At 46.4% G+C, this 9,643-nt stretch overlaps 1 protein-coding gene and 1 long non-coding RNA gene across 3 annotated transcripts in view; one reads left to right on the forward strand and one right to left on the reverse strand.

Annotated features, from left to right (window-relative positions):
* The window catches only part of LOC107204829, a 22,296-nt gene extending 14,559 nt beyond the window's left edge, over positions 1–7,737 (reverse strand). Inside the window, exons 1-2 of the long non-coding RNA XR_002001759.2 lie at positions 7,440–7,737; positions 5,067–5,148 (exon numbers count right to left, since the gene is read on the reverse strand). This is a non-coding gene — a long non-coding RNA (uncharacterized LOC107204829). The remainder of the gene's footprint in view (positions 1–5,066; positions 5,149–7,439) is intronic.
* Positions 7,738–7,877: 140 nt separating this feature from the next.
* Positions 7,878–9,643, forward strand: part of HMGA2 (high mobility group AT-hook 2) — a 110,267-nt gene continuing 108,501 nt past the window's right edge. Inside the window, exons 1-2 of one of the 2 annotated variants that reach the window (XM_015628639.3) lie at positions 7,878–8,326; positions 8,844–9,076. In XM_015628639.3, the coding sequence (XP_015484125.1) occupies positions 8,966–9,076 (111 nt within the window). In that variant the 5' untranslated portion in view covers positions 7,878–8,326; positions 8,844–8,965. Of the gene's footprint in view, positions 8,327–8,688; positions 9,077–9,643 lie in introns of those variants that run through there. The other variant, XM_033514427.1, reaches the window with a different exon arrangement.

Raw genomic sequence — 9,643 nt, forward strand, 5'->3', positions numbered from 1 at the left:
GCAGCCATTGCTGGGAGCGGCAGCCATTGCTGGGAGCGGCAGCCATTGCTGGGAGCGGCAGCCATTGCTGGGAGCGGCAGCCATTGCTGGGAGCGCCCCTCACGGCTCAGCCGGGCCTGCTCCTGCCGCCCAGCGCAGGGGAGCTGCAGGGCTGTTTCTGCTGTTGTGCCTGCAGCTCGCTCCCCACAGCCCCGTTTGCTGGGGCAGCTCAGAAGCGGAGAGCGACTTAACCGTGCGGGTGTGCAGGGAAGCCAGCGTGGGCGCGGAGCTGCCGCTGCGGCCGCAGCCCGTGGTGCAGGCCTGGCTGGGAACCAGCGGCACCGCTGCGTCTGGGCAGCTCTGGGCACAAACACTGCGTGTGCTCACCAGCATCCCCTGCGCCTCTAGAAGGGCACGGGTGTCACTCAAACACAGAGAGCAAACGCAAACCTTCAGATGCTTCTCTGCTGTCACTCCACTGGCCAGTCTTTGTCTTTCTGTTCCAAACTGGTTGCCTTTCTGCAGGCTTCGTTTTGTTGAAATTTGTTTAGTATTAGCCGTATTAGAGTGGTTTTAAGGCTTCAGCGGGCAACACAAGGTCTTAAGGGTCTTAGTTTTAACACACATTCACAAAAGATCCATTAATTTAAGCGAGAATGCTGAATTTACCACCTTTTGGAATATGTACTAAGAATTTACTGTAGAGTAAATAATTTACTCCATACTTTGTGAAAGTAAGTATAGTGGAAAATTATATCTAGCCTCTAATTTCTAAACTAAAACAGCAATATTCTTCTGTGGTGTAATATATTTTCCAGTCATGTGACGAAGAGAAGCATTTTTTTCAGCTGAGCTCACTTAAAGTTCAAAAGATAAATATATCACAATGACAAATTGCAAAATGCTATTCATACATTTAGGTAAAAATGGTTCCCTCATTTGTTTGTATTTCACATAAACTGTATTACTGTTATTTCCAAAGAAAATACAGTACAAAATAATTCTGATTAAAAATGCAAGTATTGTTAATGGCCCAAAGCAGAAATTTATCTTAGCTTGTGGGGGAAAAAATATATATAGAAAGTAAGTATACTGTCTTTGGGTGAAATTAATTCCAGCAGAAAATGATATCCTAATCTCCAGCCCAGTGCCCTACAAGGGTGGGACATGAGTGGAGTAGCTAGTGCAGGGTGTTCTGCATCTGTTCTGCTCTGTTCTGGGTGGTTGTTTCTCCACATGGGAAAGAGGTCTGAATTTACAGCACTGACAGGCTGTCTTAATACTTGTCTGCAATGAGAAGTTGAAAGAAATGTGAGAGCAAATTTGCCACGCTCTTGTGACTCCATATGTGCATGAGGACGCCCAGCCTGCTGTGAGCGTGAACTGGATGGGCTGCGAGGTAGGACACACTTGCTGGGCACAAAATCAGTCCATGGGTATCTGTTTGCCACTTAAATGCATCTTCTACATGTGGAGTAACAGGCAAGAGTCAAAGGCATCCACTGCAACAGGGCTACCGATTTAATTTTGTCCTGGAAGTACAGAGACATTTCTCAGTTCCTCCTCATAAGTTCTAGCCATACATTAGGACACTGTGACTTTTTTGCATGTTTTGGTTAAAGCTTATGGTTTGTCAAATGAAGCTTTTCCTGCTTTTTCCTTGGATTGCTTATTTATCCTACATATGCATGTTCTCTGTATGGTCTCCAGCAGGTAATGAGCTTTTGGTGTAATGAATAAGGACTTTCAGGTGCTGCCTTAGTTTTGTCTTCATGCTGCTTACCATTGACTGACGCGTATGACTCGGGTCAAGGATCTACACTTAGAATACAAGTAAAAATTAGCAAATGTGACAACAATAAATCTGATCTGTAAAATTACATAGCAACAAAAGTTGAATGAGCCATACATTTGTAGTATATATAGAAGAGTAACATGTTGGGATCAGAAATATTAATTATCACATATAGAAGGTGCATCCTCACAGTTCAATCTGAATGAACTGGAGGTCTGTAATTTCAGTGCTCAACCATGTTTATCACTTTTATGCTATCAGTTCAGAAATCCCTTATGGAATTGGTATATTCTGATTTCTCTTTCCAAACAATTCTATGCACTCTGTCTTGCTTCCAACACATATGCGTGTTCTCTCTTTCTCACACACACACAAAGGATTCTGTAACAACAGGACCATTATAGAGAATGATCTAAAACATGTGGATTACAGCCAATATTTAGATATGGTATAGTAAATTCTGGAAGGTATAAAAAAGAAATAACTGAACTCATTGCAGAGAAAAATGAGCCAGTCTTAAGGAGTTTTAATTAGAGTTTCATATAAAACCATATGCAAGAAACTGAGTCTAATATTAAAGGGAAAAGGAGTAGGGGTAAGGGAGAAGAGAAATCCAGTTCCACTGGGATTTGGGATGGGAGTTGTTCAGCGTTTTTGTAAGAACCCTTCAGGAGATTAATGAAAGCCATTTAAGCAAACATATAAACATATTTACCAAGTTGTACAACAACTGTGATCTGACAACCCCACCGTGCATCCCTACAGCTCAATCTGAGCTAAAGAGTAGTCAGTTTGGAGCTGCTCCTTCCTTCCACAGACAGCTGTCACTCCTGCTTTGCAGGCAATTCAGTTACCGTGCCCACTCCCTTTGTCCAAAGGGATCTCTGGGAGCAAGAAACAGCCGCAGCAGCAGTATCAGGAATGAAGGAAGAGTGAGCCACTTCCTTTCCCCTTTCTCAAAATACTCAGCTGTATCCAAGTTTCTGCCAAATCAGTTTTGCTCAACATCCCAACACCCTAAGCTAAGCTCTGGTGCTCACCACTACAGCTGGGAGGCTATGGATTGCATCTCCTCTGGGTCTGCCCCTTTGCCATTTCCCTGCGTGGGTATGTTGAGCCTCTGTAAATATTCATAGGCGTATGCATTTGCCCAGAATTCTGAAAATAGCTGTGTTCTGTATTTGCATAAGATGCCATGCATGAATTGAAACCTGCCTGTCATTAATCAGAGGCTTTAGTGAGCTAGAGTTTTTCACTGAGATTTTTGCTGAGCCTAGACTTCAACATTCTCACACTTGGAAACTGCACTTTAAGAAACCTGACTGCCGGCATCTGTCTGATAAATAGTGGTTCCAAAGTGTAACAAATGCCAAACAACACTTCCTTGTTTTAGTTAGTGTTGGACATGGATGTAGGAGAAGGATAGAGAGGGGCTTTTTAGAAGTATTAGCCTTACTCAGCAGACGGTAAAACACCCATTTCACCAGCATGTTTCATAACTGCTTCCTAAAGTACATGGAAATAAGTGGGACTGATTCTGTCAACTCTGCTTATTCAAAATAGAACTTTACTCCCTCAGAAATCAGTTTGAGTCTTCATGGTGCTGGTCTGCATAAATAAGGCTTTACTTGTTAACAGGGAAAAAAGCAAAATTCCTAGTGAACCAGAACTCCAGCCATAAATTAAAGAACAGGATCTGCATAAAGAAATAAAAAAAAAAAAACAAATCACAAAGTTTTCATATGTGAAATGGCAAATTTTTGAGTGTATGAATTAATGAAAAGACACTAACAGAAAACTGGCTCTTCCAACGCACGTCTTCAAGTCCAGAGCTAATAAGAGCTAATAAGCAGAGGCATTCCTATGGGGGTGACAAGGAACACCAGTTTTCTGAGATGAAGCACTGAGTACTTCATACAGAAATGCAAAAAGTACCTTCTGGACTGAAAGAAATCCCATTATGAATGGCGACAGCCTGGGTGCATAGCTGTTGAGGTGCAGTGGAAGGGTGTTTTGGCCCATCAGGTGGCTGTGTTGCATTTTGAGGCAGTTTTTAGGTTGGAGAACTGTTACCAAATAATCCCACATGGACTGATTCCACTGCAGCTGCACCAGAGTTAGCAACAATGGGAATCTTAGTATAGACAGCTTTCAGCTCCAGCAGCCGTTTTCAGCAGTGTATCAGTTAACCCTGCTCTGGGTGGGTTAATTGACACAGTGCTGCAAATGGCTGACTAGATGAAAACTCATATATTATGCCTCCCAACATCTCTAACAATTGTCCAGCTGCATTCATATTGGCAATGGTGGGAATTTGGAGGAGGGAAGAAATTTGCCACTGCAGACAAAGCATGAGCATGAGCCTTAATGTTCTTTTCTGGGTCTTTTTTGTCAGTCACAGTCATGCTTCTCTAAAGCATTCTCAGAGCCATCTCCAGGTTGCTGATTATGAAGCAACAGCCACTGTTGGTCCCACCAACTGGATAAAAAGAGTGGAAGAATGGTGATACAGATACCAACTCATAGGTGCACTCAATGTTCATGTGTCTGCTCTTCTCCTCTCTCTTCTGCCTGTGTGTTTCCACAGGCAACACATTCTAAAGGAACCCAGGAAATTAAAAATTAGCTTTTCCCACAAATATAGACAATGGTTGCAAGATGTTCTTCTCCTGCACTAACTGGTTCTCTGGCAGCAGAGTATCAGGATTCCCAGTACCCACTGTAGCCTTTAACTACATAAATATCTTTGGCTTCTCTGTTTGGCCACAGAAGAGAGATACCCACTCAAAATACAACCCTTCAGATATGGCAGCCTCTAGCCCTGGTAGGCCAAGGCTGTTCCTCTAAGGAGTTTTCTGAGGCATTGCAGAGCTGTAAGCTTCTTGAAATATGGAGCAAACAGTCAAAAAAGTTCTCCTGAATTTTACCATCTGCTTTCCCATTCCGGGCAAGAGATCTCTTTCAGAGTTAAAAAATTGCTGCTTCCCCTGAGCTAAGGCCTTAAACTTACTTTCACTGCCCCTTTTGAGTAACTTGCACTCCATGAGAGCTGGGGTGGAGAAAACAGGACCCTCTTGAGACAGAATAGAGGGGTGTCCTGACTCTGCCCTCCTATGTACACGGTGAGCAGGCATTATAAAGTTGGTGACATGCTTCCTATCACATAGTTGGCATCACAGACCTTCAGTAGCAGCCTGTAAAAAATAAAGAAGTTCTCTCCTTGTGTAAAGCACTACCCCCTGAGACCATCTGAGCTCACAGACTTCCACTGGTGGGAGTTAGTTGTACTTACGTATTATGGGTTGAGTTAGGTTACTATCTATAGGTGACACCTCCCCATGACCATGCAGTATGGTTTCTTCTGCATCTGTGGGCTTTTGAGAAAGGAAATGGATGAAGAAGTGAGCAAGGGAAGTTATTTATTGCTGCTATTTATAATCTCCTAGGCCTATTTAACCTGTAATTTTCTGTCATTCTAAAAGATACTTTCCTGCAACCTTGATTCTTTGTTCTGATGCAAAATATTACTGCTGCTATTAGAATGCACAATTTAAAAATATCCTCTGGGAAGAGAGGCAAATTAACCCTCTACAAGCTATCACACTGATTGCAGAATAACAAATGGCCATTTTTATAAGTGTTCTGGGTTTGGTAGCAAAATCTGCACATTGTGAAGGCAATGGCCTTCTTCTTAATCTTCTAGGAAGTTCCTCTGATTTCTTTGGAAATGTCCTGAGTTTAAGAGTCATGGAGACTAGAAATCAGGCCAGATTTTATGTTTATAAGTTTCCTATGCTATTATGAATGGTTCCAGAAAACAAAAAAAAATAAAAGCACTGACAGTTAGTACTTCTGTTAATAGACCAAAGCTTAAATCTCAGACCAAAGCTGGTGGAAAGTAGGTTATGTCTACTCCAGTGACTGCAGTAAGTAGACCCTTTGATTAATTATGCAGTTGTATTCACTGGTGTTTGCACTGAATATTGTGTAAATACATCTCTATTGTCAGAGGGTGGATTGGAACAGTGGAAGGAGCAGCTACCACATCTCTTTTGGGAAGGAACCTGTTAAAAAACAAAGAGCTGTTTGGCTCCTCAGCTTCCATCAGCCACTTGAGGAAAGCAAGGCTTTCTGGGTTCTGGATGTCATGTTGCTTACCTGGGTTAAGGTATTCTGTATATAAATTACATTTTTGATTAGACAGCATTGCATCCACATAGGAATTGCCATAGGGAATATCACATTGATTTATTGTCTAAGCACTTTTGGTTAAGGAGAGAATCAGGATAGATTCAAATAAATGAAAGACATAGTTATTTAGATCTTGGATACTGATTCTTATGATGGTTAATCTGTAGTCAGACTGTAGAAAGATGCAAACTGTTGTGCTGGGCACAGTGCAAGCATCAAGGCTTTTGTTGTCTGGAACAGCTTTCAAACAGTGATCTTAGGAATACTGATCTCATGTGAAAATTATTTGCTTATGGCTATATGTAAAAAGTCTTTGAACTATACAGTTTTTACTACAACTGCTCAAGGGAAGACTAGTGGAACAATTAATATATAGGATGATTCTGTAGAGATGGATGTTTTGGAGCAACAGGCTTTTACTAATCACATGTAACACTTTCTTCCAGAGAAATGGACACATGAATACGCTTTTAAGAGATTAATGGATGTTATAAAAGTTATGTGCTGCGACACTTCAAACTAAAGACTTCACAATCTCCACTTGGAATCCTGATAGCATACAGCAGCTTATTCTTTTGATGTATAGAAGAGATGTAGGGCTCGATGGATTTCTTCATGGTGTGATGGGAACTGAATATTTTACAAAATGCAGTCAGACTACAAGGCTTTTCTGATAGCTGTTAGATATAACAGGTGGACTGTGTCTATCTTCCATAGCTGGTTGCTTTTGGGGATGGGAGCGAAACAGGCTTTGGGATTCTTGTGATTGGATTAAGAACACTTTGGCAATATTTTCAGCCTTTAGAAGTGTTCTACGATTACTCTTTCTTTAGCCCATCTGTCTGCAGTATACTTTTTCTATTCCATAGAAAATAACTCAGCTGTCTCCTCAGCACAGTGCTTGCTGGTCAATGACTATGTTTGATTGTAGTAACTTTCTGCTTGTTTCCTTATTTATCAATAGGTATAAGAATTTGTAAGGTGCCACGAATACTGGCTGCATTTCAACAGCTTGCACGAGGAGTGTTGCAGCAGTATCTCTGCCCTCTTCAGTATTATATACGATAATGCAACTTTTCCTTCTGAGCGCTCTCCTGCGCTTGTCCAGCCCTAAGCAGGGGAGAAAGGATGTCACCAGATAGTTACTACAGGGGTGGCTGTCAGCCGACGTGCAAGACCTTGTGGGAGGAGTGGGACTGGAGGAAATGCCCAAGTTGTACATGAAGCCCAGGTGTGAACGTTTCTCTGGGGGGACGCGCAGACGGAGGGCGGGGGGGGTGTCCTTCCCTGGCCTTTGTGGCCATCTCCTTGTTGCCGCAGTGGAGGGGCGCCTAATCATGGCTTGCACGGGAGAGCACCGAACACCGGCGGAGGGAGAGGGCTGTGCTGGACATCCTGCCTACGGGGTCTGGGAAGAGGCGCAGCCTGCGGCCCCGCCACGCTCGTAGAAGAATAATGTCGGGGCAGGGCTCACCGCAAGGTCATTCCGCGTGCCGTCACCCTCCCGGCAGGACAGCTCCGACCCGCTGTCGGGTTACACCGCCCACATCTTACCGCGGCGACGGCCGCCTCGCCAGGCGCCGAGCCCGCGCCGCGATGGCACAGCCTGCCCGGCGGCCGCCCCGCGGGGCCAGAGAGAGCCGCGCTCCCCGCGGGGCCAGAGAGCCGCGCTTCCCGCGGGGCCAGAGAGAGCCGCGCTCCCCACGGGCCAGAGAGAGCCGCTCTCCCCGCGGGCGGAGCGCGGCGGGCGCGTCCCGGGCGGCCCCGGCCCGGCCGCCTTTGTTCGGCGGGGCGCGCACGTGCAGCGGCCGCGCAGCCCCGCGCGGTGGCCGCGGGCGCGTGCGGGGCGCCGGGCCCGGCCTGGCCCTTTAAAGCCGCGGTGGCGGCGCGGCCGGGCCGGTGCGGGACACGTGAGGCGGCGGCGCGCTCCGCCACCGCTGCCCCGGCTGCCGTGCTGCTTGTGTTTTATCTGGCCGGCCGCCAGCCCCCCATCGCCGGGATTTTGCTCTGCCTCCTCCTCTCTCACTCTCTCTCTTTTTTTTTTTTTTTTTTTTTTTTCCCCTACAGCCCCCTCCTGGTTTTTCCAACCACGGGTAAAGGTGGTTTTTCTTTTCTTTTCCTTCGTTTTTGTATTTTTTTTTCCCCTCCCTTAACCCTCATCCCAGTTTAGTCCGTGGGCAGGACTCGCATAATAATATTTCCAGTCCCAGGAGTTCGCATCACAGACACGAACCCAGGACCGCCCCCCCTTCCCCCTTCTTTTCCCTCCCAATCTCCCAAATCGTTTTATTATTATTATTTTTAAATGATCGCTCCTTTTGCGCGCTGCTCCCGCTGCTGCCGAAATCCCCGTCTTTCCAGGTTGCATGCTTCTGGCAAGATTGTGCAGTGTTCTCAGTCCATTTCCAGTGTGTCTTATCTTAATTTGTCCTGATCCGATCTAAGCGCGATAGCCACCACTTGCTTTCAATTTGTAGGACATTTTTTCCTCTTCTTAGTTTGCTCCCGACTACCCTCGGACTATTTCCCTCGCTCCTTGCATTTCCAGGGTTGCAATTTACTCTGCCTTTCCTTTTTTGGTCCTATCTTTAGTGGAAATTACTACAAAAAAAGAAACACCTGCTGATACTCACTCTTGACAGTTTGATGCACACATACTTTCCCATGAAAAAGATTTCTGACTACCCCTGTTCTTTTCAGACCTAATATGGAAACAATTTTAAAAAAAAAAAACCTCCTCTTTTGAATTGCTTCATGTTACTAACCATTCCTAAATTGTAAGAAAGATTCATTCCCCCTCCTCTTCCACCACCACCACCACCACTACCACCATCACCTCCTCCTCCTCCTCCTCCCCTTCTCTTCTCCTTTTTGGCAGCACCAGGACGTCCGGTGTGGTGGTGGCAGCGAGCAGCAAAAGCAGCAAGAGCTCGTTTTGATTCCCCCCCCTTCCAAGGTGCTTTGGAGAGACTGGTTTCAGGCTGAGCAGCAGAAGTCACGATGAGTGCACAAGGTGAGGGACCCGGTCAGCCTTCCACTGCTGCCCAGGAGCAACCTGCAACCGCAGAGCCTCAGAAGAGAGGACGAGGCAGACCCAGGAAACAACCACAAGTCAGTATCGTGTAGATACGTAGAGCCGCAGATCTATAGTGTTATAGGCATGTACATGTACGTATTGTGCTGCGAGTGAAGGAGTCCTGGCGACGGGGCGGGGGGGGCTTTGTTGTGCGCTGCTTCCCTGCGAGGAGGTGCAGAGGCGTAGCGAGGGGCTCCGGCGGGCGCCCCGGCGGGGGGACCCCGGAGCCCGGAGCAATGGGGCGCTGCCTGCCCGTGGCTGAGCCGCGGAGCCTCCTCGGGACTTTCACTATTGTGCAGGGAGCGAGCTGGGGCTTTTCAATGTAAATGGGGAACATGGAGCAGCGCGGCTCCGACCAACCAGCGCTCGCTGGGTCATTTCGAGCTGATTTTGAAATTGCGAAAGCGAGGAGCAGGGAACGGGGCTCTCCTGTCTCCCTCCTCTCTCAGCCCTCGCAATATCTCAATCTGTGTACGCGCGTGTGTGTGCATGTGTCGGGTCCCACCGGGCGCTGCTGCCGCCTCCGATCTTGACCAGCCCAGCCCCCGAACTGCCCCTAGATGCTGGGGCTGGGGGAGAGGAGGGTGACTAGAAAATCGCAT

This window comes from Parus major, chromosome 1A (assembly GCF_001522545.3).
Source record: "Parus major isolate Abel chromosome 1A, Parus_major1.1, whole genome shotgun sequence".
NCBI lineage: Eukaryota > Metazoa > Chordata > Aves > Passeriformes > Paridae > Parus > Parus major.